This window comes from Haliotis cracherodii, unplaced genomic scaffold, assembly GCF_022045235.1.
Source record: "Haliotis cracherodii isolate W230 unplaced genomic scaffold, xgHalCrac1.p SCAF_4, whole genome shotgun sequence".
Lineage (NCBI taxonomy): Eukaryota > Metazoa > Mollusca > Gastropoda > Lepetellida > Haliotidae > Haliotis > Haliotis cracherodii.
This window is the reverse complement of record NW_027266297.1, coordinates 24,033,619-24,057,757: the sequence shown is the minus strand read 5'-3', so window position 1 is coordinate 24,057,757 and position 24,139 is coordinate 24,033,619. Positions and strand designations below refer to the sequence as shown.

Sequence of the window (24,139 nt, the reverse complement as noted above, 5' to 3'; positions counted from 1 at the left end):
ACTCAGACACAGTATACTGAATAATATTCTCAGCCATAATTCTGAAGTGTCCGTGGTGATTAAACGTGTGTTTGTGCCACTGGTTGCACAATACGTCCCGGTGTCCCATGCTTGCCACACGAGCCAACTATACTACTCAACTTTTGATGGAGACAGTTTTTTATCTTTCCATGATACACAAAACTGATTCTCATATGTCAAGTGTATGTTGACCGTCGACATTCCACTCTCCGGGCGGACGCTCTACCACTAGACCACGGAGGCGCTCCAAATCTGATGAAAGGTGCAATGTAACAAAATGTTGACAAAACAATGTGTATATTTATTAACATGTATATCTATGACAACATTACAAACATCCAAATAAAACAAAGGTCAAGACAAAAACTTTTGTATTTATGTTTCTAGTGATTGAAATATAAAACGTCAACACCAGAGAATACCATACGCCGAAACAGTCCATTGAGTAGAAAAGGCAAAATAGCGGTGAAAATTATATAAATTGATCACTGGAAATCAGTGGTGACACCTGGTGTTCTCGAAAAGTGAGTTAAAGGTCAAGTTCACACGGAAATGAACCATTTTTTCTTGTACTTTTTCCACATTAAAAGTGTTAACATAGAAGTGTCATAGACAAAAATATAAAAACATCATATTTAATTAACATATTTATTGCACTAAAACGATTTATATTTTTCACATTTACCAAGTGTTCTATTTCCATAACAAAAACACCATGGCTTATGCCCCTTGCAATATGACGTCATTGGTGCCAATTGATAAACATTATGACGTCATCATGCTTTGTTAGAGCCGCTTCACGTGGTGTAGGTACAGTTTTGTGATTCTAGCACTCTCAGATGCCAGCCAGAATTGTGTTATGCTGAGTCACCACTGCGCCGGAGTGTGTCGTAGACCATGTTGTTTTACCGCAAACTGGTCCTTGATAACTTTTGGGTTGAGAATAGACAGGGACCCAGTTGAATTGGCACCAATTACGTCATAATCTAAGGGGGATAACTCAGGCCCATTTCGCTCGTAAAACGAAGGCCTCATAACGGCATATCACTTTCACACTATTGTGAGCTTCCTACTTTCACTGTGAAAAAAAATGAGTGTATATTTTCAAACACAGATACTAACTAATTCTAAAATTGCGTTTTGTTTAGAAAAAGAAAGAAAGTGATTTTTGCGTGTACACTTCCCCTTTAAGGGTGAGTGAGTTAATATTTAACGTCACATCAGCAATAAATATTAACTCACTTACCCTTAACTCACTTTTCGAGAACACCAGGTGTCATCACTGATTTCTGGTGTTCTCGAAAAGGGTAAGCATGTAAAGAAAGCTTTAAGAGTCATAAGAATGACAAATTATATCACTATTTAATGACATGAGTCAGTTTGCAGTCGTCAAACTAAATTTTCATCTAAAGATGGTTCGTTGGTTGGTTGGTTGGTTGGTTGGTTGGTTTGTTGTTTAAGGCCGCACTCAGCAATATTCCAGCTATAAGACGGTGGTCTGTAAATAATCAAGTCTGGACCAGACAATCCAGTGATTGATATCGTGAGCACCAATCCACGCAATTGGGATCGATGACATGCATCAACCAATTCGGCGACCATATGGAGGAGTGAGTGAGTGAGTTTAGTTTTACGCCGCTTTTAGCAATATTCCAGCAATATCACAGCGGGGGACACCAGAAATGGTCTTCACACATTGTACCCATGTCAGGATTCGAAACCCGGTCTTCGGCGTGACGAGCGAACGCTTTAACCACAAGGCTACCCGACCACCACCCATATGGATGAACATGTACAGTGTACTTGCAGCCATCCAGATGAATGTTTAGAGTGTAAATATATTGCTTCAGCAATGATGTTTGCTGAACACGTTACGTTCTGTATAGTCTGTTCGTTCTGACTTGTACCCAAAATACCCAAGCCTTCGTGTTTAGTGCTCGTTGACTCGTTCTTCAAGCAAGTCACAATCTCATTAAAATCAGATCTAAGTTCTCGCTGCCGCTAAACAAAGATCTGAGGACATCCCATTACGGGTCACGTCAGAACTACCTTTCGCGAACTTTGACCGACCACTGAAATGACTAACAAGAAGTCGACATCAGCCAGTTAGAAAGCAGCTTTCTCGAGCTTTACGGCACTCGTTTCAACCTGGCGACTTCTATTTCAGACTACGCCTGAAAAATATGTTGACACAGTTCTCGATTAAAATTTTGAAAACTGAACAAACGAACATTCCTGAATGTCTAATATATGGATGCAATTGTGTGACAGAGCTTCCCACGTACTGGGCAACGCCTCCTCCATTCAAATATTTATCCCAGGGAAGCGAGAGATAGACGATAACTTTGACGGCATCAGTCGTAACTGTCGTTCGGAATACCCCGTGTTAACATTTTCGAGGTTGCATGACTAGAAAACACATTCCGAATGTCACTTTCATGATCTGGTAAGCGACGCTTACATTGGTCGGATGAAAGGTTGTTCTGACGTGACCCGTAATGGGATGTCCTCAGATCTTTGTTTAGCGAGATAGCGAGAACTAAGATCAGATTTTAATGAGATTCAGCAAGTCATCGAGTGCTAATTTCAGGCTCTGACAATATTTATCATTTCGTATGTTCGCGCAACTCTACTTGGAACTTTCAGTTGTTACTAGATCCCGTCTCTAGATATATTACGTTGCAAGCGCAAGTCTTACCACCTGGAACTAGTCAAAACTTGTAATAACGTGTGATTTTGTCATTTTGCGAGACTTCATGTTGTCCTTGGCTACCGTTGCCACTTTGATGGTAACATCGACGCCATTGTTGTTTCATCTGCACTAAGGGACTGCTTCTACCTATAATATCTTCCATTGCTTGACTATCTGCCACCATGAACGCGAGCAGTTACGTTCAAGGTACCCTTCTGTGAATTCTTGTTAGGTTTGTGGACGTCTTCGTTCCACCATGATGCTTTGGGACTGAGTGAAATTATATCTCGTCAGCGCCTTGTCTGGTTCTTCTAAGTTTTGTCATGATTCTGTAGCCTAGTGAGATAGTCCAAAGTAATATTCAGTTATGTAATCTACAGTTCTCGCCGCTATCAAAATGTCATCTTTGATTCTCATTGTTATTTTTTCCACACAGTGTGCAAAGGTTTTCGTTTCGAGTGGGCTACCGGGCCGGTAGTTCGTAGCTTAATTTTACTGCAATTATATAACAATACTTCAGTGTCAGGTGCCATTGTTCAAAACATCCTTAGCGCTACAACTGTCGTACGTCCATGTTATGGTATGGGAGTTACGACCACCTCAGCGCGAAGATCGCTTCGTACAACGGCACCCAGATCGTAACGCTAAGAAGATCGTAACACCCATACTTTATCATAGGCTTGCCGCTTTGGCTTACGACAGTCGTATTGCTACGAACGCTTTGTGGAACGGGACCCAGATTCTTGGGACCCTTCATGGGTTTGTTAATACGAATTGATAGTTGTATTTGTGTATAGCTACGAATCCCGTGATATGAATCAGGTTGTTGTAGACTAATCATTTTTTAGAAGATCAACCTCACAGTTTGTAATCCACTTTACCCACTGTACAAACATAACATGTACTTGACTTGTAGTGTGCAAGACTTCAAAACAGAAAATAAAGTTTTTGGTCTAACAGTTCAAGTGTTGCAGCATGTGTCTTAAATAATATTCTTTTGCCCCTGCCAGTTGATCGGATGGTTTGGTTCCCTCTGGCCATGTCCCCCCTGACCTATCCCGCCCCTTGTCCAGTAGGTGTAGTAGGACCATTTGTTCTGTACTGACAATTGCAACGAATTTAGTATGCTGGTTTCCGAAACCCATAAGTAACACATTTAGATTTACTCCTCATGCCACAACAAACTCAGACCAAAGTCCTAATGCAGAGACTGATTTCAAATGAAGATCTAAGTTTGCAAACTAGATTGTCAGTATCTTCCAGCCAGTTAACTTTCTTTTCCACTCACAAACTAATCTCCTGACGGTATACTAGCATCATGATGGCTGTGAAATTCATTTTTAAAAGCTACATGGAAGGATTTTATTGCATATTAAGCTCCAAAGAAATTATATTTTTCTCTATTCCCTATTTAAATAATTCCCATCAACTTCACTACCATATTTCTTTTCTTTCCAACAACATTCTCCTATAACTCTCTTTCTCCACATTTCTTTATCTCAACTCTTCTCACTATGTATAGAATCCAACCTTGGAGGTATTGACCATCCCTGCCCCCCTAGATCTGCCTGTCCCCCAGACCCTTCGTCCCAGCACTGTCCCTTCTGTGTCCCTCACCATTGCTGGTCAGTTCATCGTGGACGACACTGACTTTGTGGAAGTAGATCTGGATCTTGCCGATGAGGAAATCACACAGCCTTCCCATTCCTTCCTGAAGGCCTTCATGTCAAGGGTGGCCAACTTCTTCAGAAGGGTGAAGAATGTGTTCAAGAAGAAAGTTTAGACTGACAAGTACAAAATTACATGTCATTAAACATTGATTCTATTTGTTACCTATTAGACAATTTATCGGGACCATACTTAGAAATTATTAAAAAATATTTTTGAGCTGGGATGTATAGAGTGTTTTGAGATACATAATAAGTTTGCACATACTTTAGTTGTGTTTTCATTTGCATTTAATATCTAAATCTAACTTGATTCACTTCATGTTGAGCAAACCCAATAACTTGACTCAACCTTGAAAATATTTCAATGAAAAAATTAATAATGGGCAGAAGTTATATTCCTACTTTGACCACCATGTTGACTATGACTAAATGTTAGTAAAAAAACATCAAAACCTGAAGTATTAATCAATGACAGAAGTCAAGATAAAACACGAAAGTGGGATCATGAATCAAAACATGAAGTGATTCACGCACTAGTTCACCCAACTATGTAAAGAAAGATACTTGAATGGCATTATCCTAACATGATTTGTTTAATTGGACCTTGTGAAACAACTAATTTACATTTTTCTTCAGAAGGTGATAGAGGGGACATATTTCCTTGAAATTATTAATATATAGAATGGGTGAATGTTGCCTGTAAATAAGGATGATTGCAGTAAGATTGCAGTGACACACAATCAAACAGGATATGCTCAGTAAACCATCCTGTCCCTGTTAATATAGTTTTTGCAACAGAAATAGGCATGACGGGTACTACATCTCCCTGACATCGCAATGTGGTAGACTATTATATAGAGGAATTCTTTACAAAGTAAAAGAATAATAACTGTTCAAGGATTGAGTCATATCCAGCGTCTCCAAAAGCTATCGCTGCTAGATTAACCAGTTCATGGCTTGTGTATGTAGACATTGTGACCACACAATCCCCATTTAGTCCCCTCATTCCTGCTTGCTGATCACTTCAGATGTCTTCAGCAGTTTGTTGTGTTCTTGGCACACAAAATCTACCTTTTATCCTCCGCTCACACATTCAATGGATGATAGAAAACAAGACAAATTATATGCATCATTTCAAAATTTCATTTGCACAAAAGTAAATTATGACTTACATTGTACATAATTTTGTATCCCATGTCAATGTTGAAATGACATCTCCTGGCATAAAGTCATTAGTTCCTTGATGATGGCTACCAATCAGTGCCTTTATACTTTCCAGTATCCCTCACAACAACTTGAACATTTCTTTGTTCCTCTCCTTTCAGTGAGTCTTCAGAAACTTTCATCATTTCAGTGCAACATTGACTTTTTTGCAACAGAGTGTGTGCATTGAGTTACACTCAACACATCTGCTCAACACTCAACCTTGTTCGTAATGAGTTCCCTGAAAGAATTCTGTACAATATGCACTATGTGTTGGACTTTCTACACATTTATCAAGTTTCCACTTGACAATGCTTTGAAAATCCGGCAATGATTTGCAAAGTACTTGTATCATACTTCTTATAGGTGAAAAGGAACACTGCAGCTGATCGTCTTTTCAGAAATTTTCCAAAATTCCTTTGCAAGGGATATCATCTTTTTCGTTTGAAAGATTTCTTATTTTCAAAACGTTTTTTGCTTGATGTGGCTACCACCTCCATCTGTTTCTGTTCTGTGTGAAGGAAGGTGTACAGCTGATTGGCTTGTTGGGCATTACCCATAATGCTTGACAGTTCCTCCTCCGACAACGTGGTCAGCTCGGCCAGGTCCTGTACTTTGTTCATGATGTAGCGGTAGTTCTTGGAGTTCACTCCAGGCATCCTCAGCAGGAAGTCCTGCAACCAATCAAATAGATTCTTCTTTCAATGTTCTGCATATTCATAGAATAGACTGCAAACTATGAGGAATTACGAATGATCAGATCCAAATGAATTCAGTTTATACGAGACTGAGCAGATGAGGTTAGGAGTAGGTTATTACCGTGTGAACACAGGGGGATGTCATTATCAATTTCTGGCAACGCCACATTGCTATAGGCTGCTTCACAACAAGGTGAACAATTGGTGTTAACTAGCCAATCATCATGAAGTAAAAATGTAATGAATAGCGAGAACTACTTATAATAACTTCACTGATAAGCAAAGGGAGATAACTCAACATGTTTGCTGTCAACATAATTCACAAGCAATCACACATTTAGCCACATGACTAGGAAGTCTTCAAATAGTACAATGTGAGTTTTCATCCTCTCCCTGTAAGGCACCGGATTACAACTTGCCACACCAGTGTTCACTAACAACCCACCTGAGGACTGTGGTTGTACTTGTCTGTCCACTCCACTGTTCCCTCTCCAGCCGTCACAGTCATTGCAGTCGCCGCATCAGGCTGGGGCCGCCCTTTCTGTAATAAATGTTCATTATTTCTACAGAAAAATTCAATATATACTGACAAAATCAACATTTCCAGGGCTTACAAACAATAAATTAAATATCTCAGTAAAAAAATAGTTCCCACCAGCTGTTTGTTTGTTGTTTAACGCCACACTCAGCAATATTCCAGCTATATGATAGTGTCTGTAAATAATCCAGTCTGGACCAGACAATCCAGTGATTGACATCATGAGCATCGATCCATGCAATTGGGATACGATGACATGCATCAACCATGTCAGCGAGCCTCACCATCTTATCCTGACAATTAATTTCATACAAATTGACATGTCATCCTTATCTTATATTTGTATCATTTCATATCGACACAGGACAGTAACTAGTTAACATGTTATTAATCAAATCTTGAAGAAAATTTCTAGGAGTAAGGAAACCACCAACTATTCTGTTTCCTTTATCTGAAGATAAAACAATGTCATACGTATGTAACAAGTATGCTGTCTTAGGGAGTAGTAGTGGGACGACAAGTGTCAAGTATCGTTCATAATTGCATACTAAGTAAATGGTATCGATTCTTACCTTAAATGTATTTTTTAATAAATGTTACACCAAGCAATAATTACTTGTGAAAATGTAAATATTTTCATCCATTGCACCATTTTTGACACTGCCAAATGTAAATGGTTAGTGTGCCAGGTATTTGGCCATCCTGTTTATGAAAAAGATGGCTTACGCACCATAGATAAGAGCACATGCATGTATCATGATGCGTATAGGATTGTGAGCAAGGTATTGTGATCGTTCAGTTAGTGTATCGTCCCAGCCCTATTAGGTAGAGAAAACAGTGCAGGAACCAGTGACTGGCACTCCCAGTATCTTGTGGATTCTCCATCAATTCAAGATGTGTCATGCCTCTGTGATGTATAAAGTTCTACTAACCTTCAGTTCTTCAAACATTTCTGCAGTAGCATAGGGACTCTGACACCACAAGATTCTTAGTTTAGGAAAGTGTAGGGTCAATATGGACAGCCTGGATGTTACATCTTGGATGGAAACATCATTGGACATTGGATATTTGCCCTGCAAGCAACAATATGATTTGTAATATATTATACAATATATATCTGTTAAGAGTGAGTGAGTTAAAATCTAACGTTGCATCGGCATTATTTCAGCCATATAGCAACATAGTATAACAATGCAATATATTACGTATCTGTTAAGACTATATTACAATGCAATGATTGTGTTGGGCTGTAAACGTGGCATGAACCTAGGGGGGGTGCTGAAAGACCAAGTCTCATACTTGGGTCAAATCTGGGATTCAAACCCCCAAACAGCAGATCCTGGCACATTAGGGACATAACTCTAAACAGCAAGGTGTCCCTACACCATAGACAACTGGGCAAGCTGTGCCCCAGACTGCAATACAAACCCATCATAACATTTTTGTTGATGGGGCGTACACAAAATACAATCGCATACCACTCTTTAAGATAAACATATCAACAAGCAATGCTACAATTAGCCAGTGACCACACTCAGATATTCAACAAATCTTGAGGATACATATGTAGGCCTACTGAGTCAGTTTTACCCACTTGGAGAGCAAAGGACTTGTTTGCATCAAACTCGATCAGCAGCACTGGCCTCTTGTAAAATCTACACATCGAGACGCACTGGTTGTAGAGTCGGCCATTGTTGAGTGATCCAATCAGATCACTCACACTCTTCCTCTCCACACAGATGTCAGGGGTCAAGATGTAATCCCCTACCTGTGCATAAAAAAAACATGTATCTATGGCAACTGATGATAACAATACTCCATTATAACAATCACCAAAAGTGAAAACATTTTTTTCAATCAACAGTTAAAAATGAATGAAATTTCGTAAATTATTTTTTAAATAAATTAATGTTTTGAAGGTTGGATTGGCTTCATAACTTTTAACTGTATATTGCTTGCAAAGAGATAACAAACCCCAGATCAGTGTCAACCTATTTGTGATAATGAAGAGGAATTATTTTGACTTGCAAGATTTGCACCGAAAAAATTAAAATGTCTGCAAAACAATCCCAAGCCCATGTATTCCCCAAGTATTCTGCAAACCACTCACCTCTATTGTAACTGGTTCAATGTCAATTCCTTTCCTATGAATAAGAGATGGTAATTCACTTCGGAACTCCCTCATGTCAACAATTACCTGAAACCGATATTATCATCCACAGTCAGGAGAAAATATTGTTGACAAAGAACAGTTATTTGAATAACGGCCCAATTGTTTCAGTTCATATACCATAATCAATGGATTAGCACACCTACCATGACATCGTGCTCCCAATTACAAGAACATTGGGACAAATATGGCACCCCAACTTATGAACAAATTAAATTTTATTTCAAGAAATAAAACAAATGAACAACTAGCGATACTGTATAGCTAACTGAAGCTTTTCTTTGGTGACAATTTTTTATGACCTATGCATAAACATAAACAGTAAACTACAATTATAACGAACACGCTTATAACGATCTGACGGATATAATGAACTTATTTTTTAGTCCTGGCCATTTGATGTATATATGCTGTTTATATGCTTATAACGAACTATGGTTATTACGAACTAAAATCACTGGTCCCTTTGAGTTTGTTATAACCGTAGTTTACTGTATATCAAAATGCCTATATCTAAACATACTCTCTGCTGAACTTCTTTGACTGTACCACCTTTCCGAGAGCTGACAGTTTCATTTGCTGCAGTTGTACCCCGTGCAAGATTTGGGTCGTCCTCCAGTTTGCCATCCCTCTCCTCTGGGATCACCATTGTCTAATTACAAGAAACACAAATATTAAATACTAACTAAAATTAATGTTGCATATCAAAATTATGAAATGTAAGATTCAAATTTTCAAAGCAGATGGGTCACTCATCTGAATACTATCACCGAGCCCGAGCCACTGTTGCCACCCAAGTTCACAGTACAAATAAACCTGAGCTATTTTCTCGCCCAAAAAGTGACATGATATAAAGTTGCCACAACACAGACTGAAATTCTACTAGCCCTTGACTCAAATCTATTTTCTGAAATGGAAATATTTTACAGAAAAAAGTTGTTAAATTATCTTAATAAAATATAATAAAAAGGAGCCCAGAGACTGCATTCTATTGAAATACAGTAGTCTAGACTTGCCAACTATTATAGACTTGCTTATGCTATACTGGATATATTTGTTTCAGGGTCTGTATGGCAGGCTACACAAGCCCTTGGGATACCTTTAACAGGGGACCTGGTGTTTCTATAGAAGCAAGAAAGTAATGAAAATCTGGTCATGTAAATTAATATAATGTATTCCTTCAGATATCAAGTATTGGACATTAGAAAGAGTGCTCTACACTGTCAGCTGACATAAAGCTCACTTAAACCTTACTGGGTTCCCATCTTGTTATTGACACTCACAGCTTTTTGTTTGATGAGGTGTTCAAAGGCATCCTTCTCCCGCCTGAGCGTGGTGAGGTATCTCTGCTCCTCCACCGAGCTGCCGTACAGCAGGAAGTACACCCTCAGCGGGACCCCCGGACGTGTGGAGCAATACACCTAGCACATTGAAGTGACTGCATGTCAGGCACAGGGCATACAAGGGAACAATGTGTACCAATGTGGCAGGTTGTTACTGGATCCATATTGCATCCATCATGCATAGAAATAAAGAATTTATGCAAATTATATACAATTTGAGCTCCATGGGATGCACAATGACGCAGTGTTTGAAACTCGTGAGGGATCCTTGAAGTTTGCTCTGTAATATTTGAATCTATGGACCCCATAATCCTCAGCTTTTAACATTAGCATCATGACAAGGACCCCAAGCCTTTCAGTGGTAGAAACTAACATTTTTAGTCCTTAAAATGATACCATATAGCAAAATCCTTAAAATGACAAATTTCTACTCGTCCTCATGATGCATTGGTCAGTTTGACAAGGGCTACAGGACTAGTGCCAATTTCTAACACTGCCTTTTCTGCTTACTTTCAAAAACTGCTACGTCTGTTGTTCTTTAACTTGTTGGGAGTAGTATACAATCAAAGAGTTCAGACAATCCATTTCCGTTTTATTTCACTTGATAACTGAGCTTTGTTTCGAACAAAGAAATCACCTTTTTACAATTAGGACAGGGCTTCAGGGCATGTGTAGTGTTACACACATGATGTGACTCCACGGAAGTGTGCCACACGTAGGTCACAACCTGAAACCTGGACCCCCCGAAAGTATTCCTTTCCTTTCCAAACCATGAAGGTCAATCCCCTCTCGTCTACACATAGCTTAGCTACCAAACTCCTACAGTGTATACAAAGTATTTCAGACATCCTTTTTGAAAATTAAAACATTTCTTTCTTAGAGGTCTTTAATTTAAAAATCTGCAGCTTTATAAAGAATGAAATACTGACATTAAATTAATGATTAAAGTGGGTACTTTTATATGTAACGGAATATATTAGCAGCTGTGTGTTAATAACTGATTTGCTGAAACGAAATGATTGTAATTATAAATAATGAAATCCAACAAGAATAGCAGGATAGGAATAATCAGATGTCATCCTATTTAAATGTACATTTGACATATTATAATGAGTATGAGTATCAGTTTTGTGTATCATGGAGAGATAAAAAGAACCTTATCAACAGAGAAGTACTGTATTTGACGGGCGCTCTCAAAATTAGAAATAGGGGGCTCTTATCAGAATAAAATTTTGATTTAAAAAACAGAGTTGAAAGATCGTAAATTTCGTGGTTTATGCTGACAGCCTGAAATGATCAAAAAGAAAAGTTTGTGTGTATATATTTTCCAGAATTAAAATTCCCATAATAAAGGGTGCATATAACACACAAGTGTGTATTATACACGAATAAATAAGTCTTGACGTGTACATTGATCAATTGAAAGGGATGCTAATTGGGATTGTTCACTAGCCAATATATTAGGAAATATCGCCGTGGGCGCTTATTAGAGCGGGGCGCTTATCACGTCGAATACGGTAGTATATATTCCCCCCCGACTAGGCAGCCATAAGCTGCCAGATAAGTCAGGTCAGCTGCAGACAAACAGATGAAAGTTGATCTATTTCATTACCAAAGTGAAAGTCTGTATCATATTGCCGAGAAATTCAATGAAGCCAACACCGATGGTAATAATTCACCAGTAGCTGAACAGTTGCTAAGTAAGTTGGGAAGTAGTTGCCATCAATATGAGTGCCCACCTCTATCTGTCGTACAAACTGCATGTCGGCGTCGTACAGCACGACATATCTGGGCTCGACCTCCTGGAGGGTGCGGGTCAGCCCGTGGGGGTCAGTGCAGCCGTGGAGGGGGTGCAGGATGGTCATTGGCTCCGGCAGAACCCCGTAGTAGGCATCTTGGGAGGACAGGGGGGAGTCATCTGAGGTATCAGAATGCTGCAAAAACATGAATGTTGGCACCTACCGGTAATGAGAAAGAACTTCCAGTAGGCATTGTCAGCTAGTGACTTGAATATGAAGAGTGAATGTGAAAACGGCTTGGTTAAAAAAACACTAAAGTACCCAGTATTCTTTGAATGATGACATACTCCATGAGTAAACACAGGTACAGAATTCATATTCCAAATGATTCTGTTAGGCATGTTGCTGTATGTCAAATTCACACTGAAATAGGTCATTATTCGTCATGTTCGTTATTCATGTCATTATGAATAAGAACATGCCCATATAGCAAGACTACAAACTAATCCAGTTCATCCAAACATATTTGATACAATATGTTCAGACCCACTAACACCACACCAAACTGGACATGACTACATGAATGAGTGAGTGAATGTTGTTTTATGACACAGTCAGATATCATAATAAGATTTTGTGGCACCTGTAATGCGTCTGGGTCAGGCAACCCAGTGGCTGATAGTATGTGCAACCACTGATGCTGCAAATACACACAGCATCAGGCATACATTGTGACCAACCAATCCCCACTCTAATGACAAGCATGAGATACTGTACATATCAAACCCGAGAACCCCTGACAGGGATAAGGAGGGACCACTTGTGGAATCATCCATGCAAACATTCTGATTCAGGGACCTTCCTGCTTTTGGGGGAATGTCTGTTGTGTGATGCACTAGTTCCAGAGGAAAATCTATCTGAGGCAACTCCAGGCAGGCATGACCTCATAACAAACCATGTTGCTAACGCCCTGAATGTGCAAAACTGTGTTGGAAAAAGGTTTAACTCAGATCTCATTGTCATCACCTGTTCTCCTTCAGCCAACTCTTTGTTTGCATCAATCATCTGGGTCAAGGTCAACGCTTCAGGAGCAGACTTTTGACCCTTGCCATGACCTTTCCCTTTCCTTGAAAAATGTTTTCTCTGAAAGCACAATGACATTGCTAGATACATAAATGTAAGTGCAAATATGGCGTCATAGATTTGCAGAGTATTGAACGTTAATCGCCATTGATGAAGTGAATCATATGATATCAATTAGCTGAAATTTTGAGAGTCAAAAAGTGTAGCCTCCACTTACGTCTTTCTCCCCTTCAACATGGCCGCCCTTCACAGCTAGGAACTTGTTGTAGAGTCGGGCTAGCATAGACTTGCCTCCATCACACAGGCACTGAAACAAGGGTAGAGTACAGGACTGTTCTAATCATTGATAGTACAAGTTACTTATAGCCATGGCTGCAATGATCTTCACATTGTAATCATCTTGTTATTGTACTGAACACGTGATTGTCCTGAACTCATTATTGTCCTGAACTCATTATTGTCCTGAACTAAAAAATGTCCTGAACTCGTTATTGTCCTGAACTCGTTATTGTCCTGAATTCATGATTGTCCTGAACTCATTATTGTCCTGAACTCAAAAATGTCCTGAACTCGTTATTGTCCTGAACTCGTTATTGTCCTGAATTCATGATTGTCCTGAACTCATTTTTGTCTAGAACTCGTTATTGTCCTGAACTCATTATTGTCCTGAACTCATTGTCCTGAACTCGTGATTGTCCTGAACTTGTGATTGTCCTGAACTCATGATTGTCCTGAACTCTTTATTGTCCTGATCCTGTTCTCATATTCTGTTTCTTACCTCCTTCAACTGGCTGCATGTGCGATCATCCTCGGCACAGACAAGGACTCGACCTGGGCCAAGGTCAGGGTCACACTTCTTGTTTTCCTCATCAATTTCTCGCAGCACCTCCTTCAACACCTGCCACTTGGGGCACTCCTCCAGCACAGGGACTACAGTGAGGACATGGTTCACATTAGGGACTCGTCCAATTAATATTCTGGGGTGGGCGGCTGGAGATTTTGTTTGATACAGAATATTTTTTGCAGTCAGCACTTCACGACATATTATTTTAAAAAGGGCTTCACAACCATTGTACCCATTTGGGGAATCGAACCCGGGTCTTCGTCTTGACCAGCGAACCCTTTCACCACAACCCTTGTATTTATCCTACCTGTCATTTTGAAAATCTGAGCTAAAGGTATGTGACTTGTCATTAACATTGTTTGATGACATACTTGGTTCCTCCTTCGTCTTGTCTTCATTTTCGTCTCCAGTTTTCTTCTTTTTGGGTGCAGACTTCCAGACTCTGTCTTTAGCATGCTGGAAAATAAACATTACAAAGTGGAGAGAGTCTACTTACATCCGACATTGACCAGTCACAGTCACTAATACAGTCAACCACACACACTCACTCATTCACCCTCATATCCACCAAATCACTTATCTGCTCATTTGACAATTCAGCATCTTATAAAGCTCACTAATCACATGTTTCTAAGTTTGCAACCCACCATATCATTTCAGTCACCTTAAGTCATTTATCAACTCACCAGCCCATTCAGGCACTTATCAACTTCCCCAATAGCTCTCAATTAGAACAGACTGTCACTCACTCACTCACACAACACTGACAGGCCGACCTACTTACCACAAACAGACTGTCACTCACTCACTCCAACACTGACAGACCGACCTACTTACCACAAACAGACTGTCACTCACTCACCCAACACTGACAGACCGACCTACTTACCACAAACAGACTGTCACTCACTCACTCCAACACTGACAGACCGACCTACTTACCACAAACAGACTGTCACTCACTCACTCACCCCAACACTGACAGACCAACCTACTTACCACAAACAGACTGTCACTCACTCACTCACCCCAACACTGACAGACCGACCTACTTACCACAAACAGACTGTCACTCACTCACTCACCCAACACTGACAGACCGACCTACTTACCACAAACAGACTGTCACTCACTCACCCAACACTGACAGACTGACCTACTTACCACAAACAGACTGTCACTCACTCACCCAACACTGACAGACCGACCTACTTACCACAAACAGACTGTCACTCACTCACTCACCCCAACACTGGCAGGCCGACCTACTTACCACAAACAGACTGTCACTCACTCACCCAACACTGACAGACTGACCTACTTACCACAAACAGACTGTCACTCACTCACCCAACACTGACAGACCGACCTACTTACCACAAATAGACTGTCACTCACCCCAACACTGACAGACTGACCTACTTACCACAAACAGACTGTCACTCACTCACTCACCCAACACTGACAGACCGACCTACTTACCACAAACAGACTGTCACTCACTCACCCCAACACTGACAGACTGACCTACTTACCACAAACAGACTGTCACTCACTCACTCACCCAACACTGACAGACCGACCTACTTACCACAAACAGACTGTCACTCACTCACCCCAACACTGACAGACTGACCTACTTACCACAAACAGACTGTCACTCACTCACTCCAACACTGACAGACTGACCTACTTACCACAAACAGACTGTCACTCACTCACCCCAACACTGACAGACCGACCTACTTACCACAAACAGACTGTCACTCACTCACTCACCCCAACACTGACAGACCGACCTACTTACCACAAACAGACTGTCACTCACTCACTCACCCCAACACTGACAGACTGACCTACTTACCACAAACAGACTGTCACTCACTCACTCACCCAACACTGACAGACCGACCTACTTACCACAAACAGACTGTCACTCACTCACTCACTCCAACACTGACAGACCGACCTACTTACCACACACAGACTGTCACTCACTCACTCACCCCAACACTGACAGACCGACCTACTTACCACAAACAGACTGTCACTCACTCACCCAACACTGACAGACCGACCTACTTACCACAAACAGACTGTCACTCACTCACTCACCCCAACACTGACAGACCGACCTACTTACCACAAACAGACTGTCACTCACTCACTCACCCAACACTGACAGACTGACCTACTTACCACAAACAGACTGTCAGCAGCATCCAGAAACAACCAACCAGTGTTTTGACCAAAAGTTTTTTCATTTGTCCTGCAAGAATAAATCATTACAGCACTTCAAATTACACAATTTCAAATATACAACCTTTTTGTTTGTTTGTCCAAAGGCATCTTGCAAAAGGCTTAATTTGAGTTTATTGAGTCCCTGAGAAGCCTAGCTAATTCCAGTATAACTCCTCCATATCTTTCCAGGACATCCTTGACAAATGTATAAATGAGCATGGCTCCTATACTATGGGCCCTACTAGTCTCTGTACAATCAACCTACCTGACTGAATGCACAAGACTGTAGAATGTCACACAGTCATACTGTGTAAGGTGTCTGAAAAGAGAAAACCAAGAGGCCAAATTAGGAGACAATTAACAATTACTATTGAACAATATCCCCATCTTTGATAATCCAGTATATTATATCCAATATAAATACCCTGCCCCATGTGTTACTGTCCAAACTTCCTTTTGAACGTGTAGCAGCCATAAAATTTCCGAGCCCCGAGATGGGATTCGAACCACGGACCTTCTGATCAGAGATCGGACGCCTTGTCCACATGACCAAAGAGGTTATCCCCGTCAGCAGGCTGACAAGGTGAGGATGTTATCTGTGGGATGACTCAACATCCTGCTACAAATGCATCATTCCATATTTCACCAATACTTTATTCACGGCAGTATCTTACCATTTTTCTTTTAGTATGGGGTAGTCTTAATATATTACCCAGTCACCCACTCCTAAATTATCAGAGTAAATAGTACATCTTGGTAACACGAAGTGCGAACAGGGTAAATTGTGATGTCACAAACAAATAGGTTTTACAAGACTTCTACTGGCCAATCAGCTGCAGTCTTTCACAAGTAATGAAAATGTATCATACTAGTAAGTACATGAGGGTTTTACAAACTTGAGAATGAGACGGAGAGTTTTAAGATCGGAGACGAGCTGTCTTGATTTAGCCCCTAGCTGGTGCCATATTGGATCCAGCTGTTGTCGAATAGCTCGGTCAAAGGCTTTGGCTAAAGCATTCTCCACTGTGATTTCATCTGTATCAATCTGAAAGTAACGCAAATATGAAATACGTATCCAAGTTTACTTCCTGACAAATATAGTCATATCAGTACTGGAGAAAATCAATTTTGAATTTTTACAAAATCAGTAACATTAAGAAATGGAAATTTAGATAATTTGAAAATCCAAAGAATGCAACAGAATAATCAAGTCTCTATTATCTGGCGAAACAGATTCCATTGGGCATAAGAGGCAAAACAGTGATACAAATTATATACATGGATCACTGAAATCGCAAAAAGGGTAAGCATGTCCTGCTCTGCAGGTAGCACCCGCCACTCTGGCGGTTGTTTGTAGGGTAAGTAACACCTAAAGCTATAGGACACTTACAGCTGGTGTACATCTCTTCAGCTCGTTGACGCAGGCATTGATGAGGTCCAGCAGCGCTGTCTGACATGCCGTCATGGTGGACGTCATCTGCACCTGCAGCTCAATCACATCCACCTGAAAGAGAGACCTGGCTGAATTTGATTGTTTGTTTTATACCCCAGTAAGCTGTATTTCAGCAGTATCATGCAGTTGACTGTGGGCCAGATAGACACTGACTGACTGAGTTTGGTTTAACGCCGCTTTTAACAGTATTCCAGTTATATAACGGCATGTCAGCTTAATGTGGGAGGAAAGCCCGAAGTGATGCAGGTCTCAGACGTTTACCACTTCGGTGAAACCCATGAGCACGGGTATGGTGCTGACAAACCTAGAAACATAATTGGGGCGAACTGGGATTCGAACCAACAATCATAAGTTTCTGGCATGCCCAAGGGACGCAACTCTGCACAGCGAATCGCAGCACCTAAGATGACTGGGCCACCCATGCCCCCTGCCAGATAGACAAGTGGTTGAGACTATGAGCAACTTCCCCTGGGGTACAATAACCCACAATCAACAAAGTAGCTAAGCTGGAGGACCTATCCTGACCCCAGGCCCCCTGGGGCTCATCTCCATTAACATACTCTTTCGATATATTCTTGCACAGGGTCCCCCATGGGGATTCCTGGTTACAATAGGTCCCCAGCAACCTATGCTCTTCAACATGGTGACTAAATGGATCGGGTGGTCAGGCTAGGTGACTGTAGCATGTCACTGTATCCCATTTACATGGATTGATGCTCATGGCATCAATCACCGTCTGGTCCAGACTTGATTATTTGAAGACCGCAACTATACAGTGGGAATATTGTGGAGTATAGCATTACACAACAAACAAACCAATCGCAGAGGGACTTCAGTGATGTCTGTCTCAGGAGTAATGAGTGAGTGATTGTTATTTTCCACTCCAGTCAGCAATAATCCAGAGATGTTACAGGAAGGCAGACCATTGGTTGATAGAAACCAGTGTCCAAAATAACTGCCTGCTCGCCTGCCCGCGGCTGGTGACTTTTCTGTCGGGCTGCATGAAATTTGTCTCAAACTGCCTGAGTGTCTGGCAGATAATTTACGTATTCAGTATTCCTCGTAGATTCTCAAGTAATTGTTTAAATCATTTCACCTGAATAAAGATGATTTGCCTCTTATTTTTCGCATACTTTTGTCGGCAGTCCATTATTAACGGTGGATGAAAGGAAGTAACTATGCTTTCATTGGTCAATCTAGTCATAAGTTTAGCGTATTGGGATTGATATTTAGACACATAATCAGAAATACTTCTTAGGATCTTGATAACACAATAAACAAGTATACATTGAAATTCAGTATTGTCTGAATGTGGGCAGGTATGACTTTGAAGATTGCATGCAACATTTATGGGTCACCTGCACGACTTTCTCTTTAGGTTTTAAAATTATTTCGAACACTGAAAGCGATAGCATGCCAGGCCGGCCCACATAGTGAGTGAGTGAGTTGGGGTTAATGCCGTTTTGAACAGTACACTAGTTATATCATATGTGTCAGTTTGATGTGCGAGGATGCATGTCTTAGACTTTGTTGAAACCCGCAAGCATTGGTACGGTGCTGATAAACCTAGAAACATAAACGTGATGAACCAGGATTCAAGGGATGCAACTCTTCACAGCAAATTGCGGCGCCTTAGGCACATTAGACGGCCTAATAGGCACTGAACAGGCATGGAATACTGGGACTTCCTCTGCCTCAGAATCATCACAACAGGTCAGAGGTAATGACAAAGGATGTTTGAGGAGATCTAGCTCAAAACGACGAGAGTGATTAAATATTAACTAACATATTAAGAGATTAAATATAAATAATGGCTACAGCTACATCCTGGCAACCTGTGAGACAAATGAATCAGGCCTCTAGTAACCATAGTAACCAAACTAGCTTCATCAAAACAGGTGACCCAAGCAGTTTTTTATACTGATAAAATGGTTAAAAATGTGAGGAGCAATCAATTTTATGGGTGGCTATCTGTACCAACACCATTCTTAACATACACTGTGACAATCTGCTTCACATTTGGAACAAGTCTTTCCACTTTGTAAAACTCATAATAATGAATTTGGTATATGTGTCACCAGCAACATGTGAGGGATTATTCAAGCAGTATCATAGTCTCATGGTGTACAAGACTAATCAGCTTGTCAACTAACGAATGTAACCTAATATTACAAGTGAGTGAATGAGTGAGTTAGATTTTACGCCGCTTTTAGCAATATTCCAGCAATATCACGGCAGGGGACACCAGAAATGGGCCTCACACATTGTACCCATGTCGGGAATCGAACCCAGGTCTTCGGCATGATGAGCGAACGCTTTAACCACTAGGCTACCCGACCGCCCTAATATTACAAGATGTTCTGCACCGACCATGTCGACTGACCTTGTGTTTCTCCATGCATGACACGACACTCGCGTGGAACCGGGGCCACAAGAACAGCTTCTTGACAAACAGGTTCTTCATGACCCTCTCCACCTGACAGAAACCGGAGGTGAAGGACTCCGGGCTGGCAGAGAAGGCTTTGATAAATCCAGTCTGAAAAAGTAGAAATTTAACATAACAAGTGAGTGAGTGACGCCGCTTTTAACAGTATTACAATTATATCACTGCGTGTCAGCTTAATGTGGGAGGAAAGCCCGAAGTGATGCAGGTCTCAGACATTTACCACTTCGGTTAAACCCAAGAGCACGGGGATGGTGCTGACAAACCTAGAAACATAATTGGGGCGAACCGGGATTCGAACCCACAAGCATAGGTTTCTGGAATGCCCAAGGGACGCAACTCTGCACAGCGAATCGCGGAGCCTTAGACGACTGGGTCACCTGTGCCCCCTTTTAACATAACAAAATGAATACTTCAACCTGATCATTTGTTAGAATTCATCTGTGTTGTTTTAAAGCATTATCATGATCATGTTAATATTCATCAGCATACAGTTGAAATCAGTTTTATTCTACTTTCATAACAATTTGTATGTATTAATCATTGTTAATTGTTTAATAGTATAGATAGTATTTTGTGATCACATAGTTTTAGAGGCAGGTATTCTCTTATTCCAAATATCGAAAACCAATTCCTCATTTTATCATGTTTAAATGCTTACTTTGTTCTTTGACCTGTACAGGCGTAAAATGAAGGCCTCCTGACATGACTCAATAATTCTGAAAATGAAGAATTTACCATTTTTGTGACAAGAAAATATCTACAATCATAATGGTACTGTCAAAGACCTTGAATGCAGAAAGCAAAGAAATGAAGCTGGTGTTTTTTCCATCTACATCTCTTGGCTAATTGTCTATGTTCCACATATTTTGTTTGTTCCTTGTTTAGCATCCCATGTAATATTCCAGCAATATAAACAATCAAGACTGGACCAGACTATCTAGTGATTGATAACATGAGCATCAATCAACAGAATTGGGATACGATGACATGCATCAACCAAGTCAGTGAGTCTGACCACCTGATCATGTTAGTCACCTCTTAATGTCCCACATATAGTCTTCTGAGGCAAGACCGCCTCCGTGGTCTAGTGGTAGAGCGTCCGCCCGGAGAGCGGAAGGTCCGGAGTTCGATCCCTGACCGCGTCATACCAAAAGACGTTAAAAGATGGTACTTGTTGTTACCCGGTCTGGCGCTCGGCATTAAGGGGCTAAAACAAGGACTGGTCAGCTCGGAGTCAGTATACTGTGTCTGAGTGGGGTAGTCATGTTAAAACTTTGGCATGGTATCTCAGTGAGCTAGCACTATAAATCGGCATCAGTCCGGACTAGTACAAGCAGCAACACAAACACACACACACGTGCATGCACGTCGCTATATAAGTGCAATAATCTTGGACGCGAAGTTAAACCCCACTTCACCTCACCTCTTCTGAGGCATGACAGGATTGTATGGACCACCCAGAACTATTTGTGACAGATCATAATCAGGATTCTGATCTTAGCGAGCTTCCCCTGTTCCAATCACAGACTTCTCTTCACACCACAACACCCCTCCCACATCAGTATCCCGCCTAGCCCACATCACAAACCCTGATATCAATCTTCACACCACCACCACCACCCCATTCAACCACTGCAGTATTCTACCCAACCCACACCACTTACTTGTGTACCTGTGAAGATCCGGGTTAGAATAGGTCTTCAGCAACCTACGCTTGCCGTAAAAGGCGACTATGCTTCTTGTAAGAGTCGACTAACAGGATCGGGTGGTCAGGCTCGCTGACTTGGTTGATACATGTCATCGGTCCAAATTGCGTTGATCGATGCCCATGTTGTCAATCACAGGATTGACTGGTCAAGAATCCATTATTTACAGACTGCCGTCATATAGCTGGAATATTGTTGAGTGCGGCATTAAACAACAAACAAACAAACTTGTGAGCCTTGTACACCACCCTACCCACATCAGTATCCTGCCTAACTCAAACCCTGATATCAATCTTCACACCACCACCACCACCCCTTTCAACCACAGCAGTACTCCACCCCACCCACACCACTTACTTGTGAGCCTTGTACACCACCCTACCCACATCAGTATCCTGCCTAACTCAAACCCTGATATCAATCTTCACACCACCACCACCACCCCTTTCAACCACAGCAGTACTCCACCCCACCCACACCACTTACTTGTGAACCTTGTACACCACCCTACCCACATCAGTATCCTGCCTAACTCAAACCCTGACATCAATCTTCACACCACCAGCACCACCCCTTTCAACCACAGCAGTACTCCACCCCACCCACACCACTTACTTGTGAGCCTTGTACACCAGGATACCAGTCACATGATCAATGGGCACTCTGTCAGTCAGCAGGTCAACAACCAGGATCCGAGATGTAATAAACAATACTCCACCCTCAACATATGTGTTTAACCTGAAATGAAACACAATCTAATCTATCTTCCTGAACAATTTAGACCATCATCATGATCATACACTCAATACTTCTTATCTAATTAACTATGGTCTTTCAGTCATAAGAATTATTTTTGGTATTTATCATGTTTATCAAGACTTTTTTTCTTTTTACCAATGTTTAGGCGACAAACTTATATTGTTCTGATTCTGGAGGTTATCAGTGTTGGGACTACTGACTCCTATGTCAGAAACTAGCCATTGGACAGTCGTTCATAACTAACTTGAATACGTCTCTTTACCTATCATTAGCGCTGAATTCATTTGTAATAGCCTTTGGTAGTGGTTTCACCCCTTGAGATTCCAACTGTTCAATGAAGTATTCCTGCAAAAATTACAACAACGGAGTGATGGGTTTCTGTTCTTCACAGAAGGAAATACAAATAGTCATATAATATCATTACATTTGCATGATTTTCCTCAAATAATGGATAATGTTCATTTATTTTGTCAGGATTAACTCACCTCTTCAGCAGTGGATGTGTTCAACACCAAAACTAGACTACCTGGGTCTGAATACACTTTCAGGAAGTTCAAAAAGATTCTGTCAATACCAAGGCCCCTAGAAACGAATAAACAAAGATGTGAAATACATGTGTAATGTTGTTGTCTGAAAAATATTATAACTATGACAACATATACATAGCTAATAAAATAATCCATTTGAAATCCAATAAAATAATCCATTTGTTGACCAATAAAGAACACAATAATACATTACAGATTACACAGTTATACATTAGTACTGTACCATAACAATACAGACAAAACCAGTCTCTGGACAGTACAAGACAGTAAACATGTAAACATTATGGTTTTCTTGCACCGTAAGAGAGACCAGACTGACGTTAAAATGCAAAATAATAATCCACTATTAACAGACTTTCTAAAAAAAAAAACATACTTCGCTAAAAGTGTCAATCCATCTTCATGGAATGAATCCAGGAACATTTGGTTTTCATATTCTAATAAGGTCATTTTCGATATATTGTATTACCCCACTACCCCCACAAAATAATTATCATGTTATCCGACAGTTGCCAGTTGAATTCAAGGATGACATGTCAACTGAATTTGGTGGTTGTCCTGGTCCCCGTACGAGGACGGTAGAACATATTTCCACTTTATACTATTTTTCAAACGAATATCAACTTCCAACTTTGCAGAAGTTACTCTTAAACCCTGCAAACAATGGGTGAATATGTGACGTTTTGACTCATATTACGTCGCCTGATTTGAATTTTCAATTAAAATCCATGAAATGTTATTGTCACTATTGCAATAGCTCCCTACTGTTCCCAAAAACTAAGAAAAAGTGCTTGTGTCAGCCAAACACAAGTTGTTTCATGGGCGCAGACATTTTGTTAGTGCACCCTAAAGGATAATATCGTACACAATTACTTTTACAAGCGAGAATTATGAGAGACTTATGTCAATATATTTTCTACCATTAGATACTTAAATATAATAACGTACTTTAACGCATAGTCAAGTAATGGCCATAAGTACATAT

At 40.6% G+C, this 24,139-nt stretch overlaps 3 protein-coding genes across 4 annotated transcripts in view; 2 read left to right on the top strand and 1 right to left on the bottom strand.

Annotated features, from left to right (window-relative positions):
• The window catches only part of LOC139478554 (ras-related protein Rab-1A-like), a 12,852-nt gene extending 12,478 nt beyond the window's left edge, over positions 1-374 (top strand). For both annotated transcript variants that reach the window (XM_071261060.1, XM_071261059.1), the window contains one exon: positions 1-374. This exon is cut by the window's left edge and continues 1,328 nt beyond it. The gene's annotated coding sequence lies outside the window, so the exon portion shown is untranslated.
• A 2,521-nt stretch (positions 375-2,895) lies between these two features.
• LOC139480379 (uncharacterized) lies at positions 2,896-4,496 on the top strand. Its single transcript, XM_071263443.1, has 3 exons — positions 2,896-2,920; positions 3,724-3,785; positions 4,236-4,496. Exons 1-3 carry the CDS (start codon positions 2,896-2,898, stop codon positions 4,494-4,496), a joined length of 348 nt encoding a protein of 115 aa, XP_071119544.1.
• A 1,082-nt stretch (positions 4,497-5,578) lies between these two features.
• On the bottom strand, positions 5,579-23,965 carry LOC139478926 (DNA repair endonuclease XPF-like). The gene is made up of 22 exons (XM_071261619.1): positions 23,531-23,965; positions 23,092-23,188; positions 22,869-22,951; positions 22,463-22,585; positions 20,800-20,857; positions 20,079-20,231; positions 17,633-17,746; positions 17,139-17,287; positions 16,508-16,561; positions 16,201-16,270; positions 14,373-14,457; positions 13,936-14,087; positions 13,375-13,464; positions 13,101-13,217; positions 12,075-12,269; positions 10,276-10,413; positions 9,516-9,644; positions 8,933-9,019; positions 8,417-8,590; positions 7,755-7,895; positions 6,730-6,825; positions 5,579-6,260 (listed from the first exon to the last, which is right to left on the bottom strand). The coding sequence occupies exons 1-22, from the start codon at positions 23,602-23,604 to the stop codon at positions 6,018-6,020; spliced, it is 2,622 nt and encodes an 873-aa protein (XP_071117720.1). The 5' UTR covers positions 23,605-23,965; the 3' UTR covers positions 5,579-6,017.
• Positions 23,966-24,139: the final 174 nt, after the last annotated feature.

What these genes read in the sequence shown, in the direction of transcription:
- LOC139480379 (XM_071263443.1), top strand. Translation starts at nt 2,896, where the DNA reads ATGAACGCGAGCAGTTACGTTCAAG. An exon ending in CGCGAGCAGTTACGTTCAAG is followed by an intron (nt 2,921 to 3,723) that starts GTACCCTTCTGT and finishes TGCCCCTGCCAG; the next exon opens with TTGATCGGATGGTTTGGTTC. An exon ending in CCTATCCCGCCCCTTGTCCA is followed by an intron (nt 3,786 to 4,235) that starts GTAGGTGTAGTA and finishes CACTATGTATAG; the next exon opens with AATCCAACCTTGGAGGTATT.
- LOC139478926 (XM_071261619.1), bottom strand. Translation starts at nt 23,604, where the DNA reads ATGACCTTATTAGAATATGAAAACCAAATGTTCCTGGATTCATTCCAT. An exon ending in GGATTGACACTTTTAGCGAA is followed by an intron (nt 23,189 to 23,530) that starts GTATGTTTTTTT and finishes ATTCGTTTCTAG; the next exon opens with GGGCCTTGGTATTGACAGAA. An exon ending in ACACATCCACTGCTGAAGAG is followed by an intron (nt 22,952 to 23,091) that starts GTGAGTTAATCC and finishes TAATTTTTGCAG; the next exon opens with GAATACTTCATTGAACAGTT.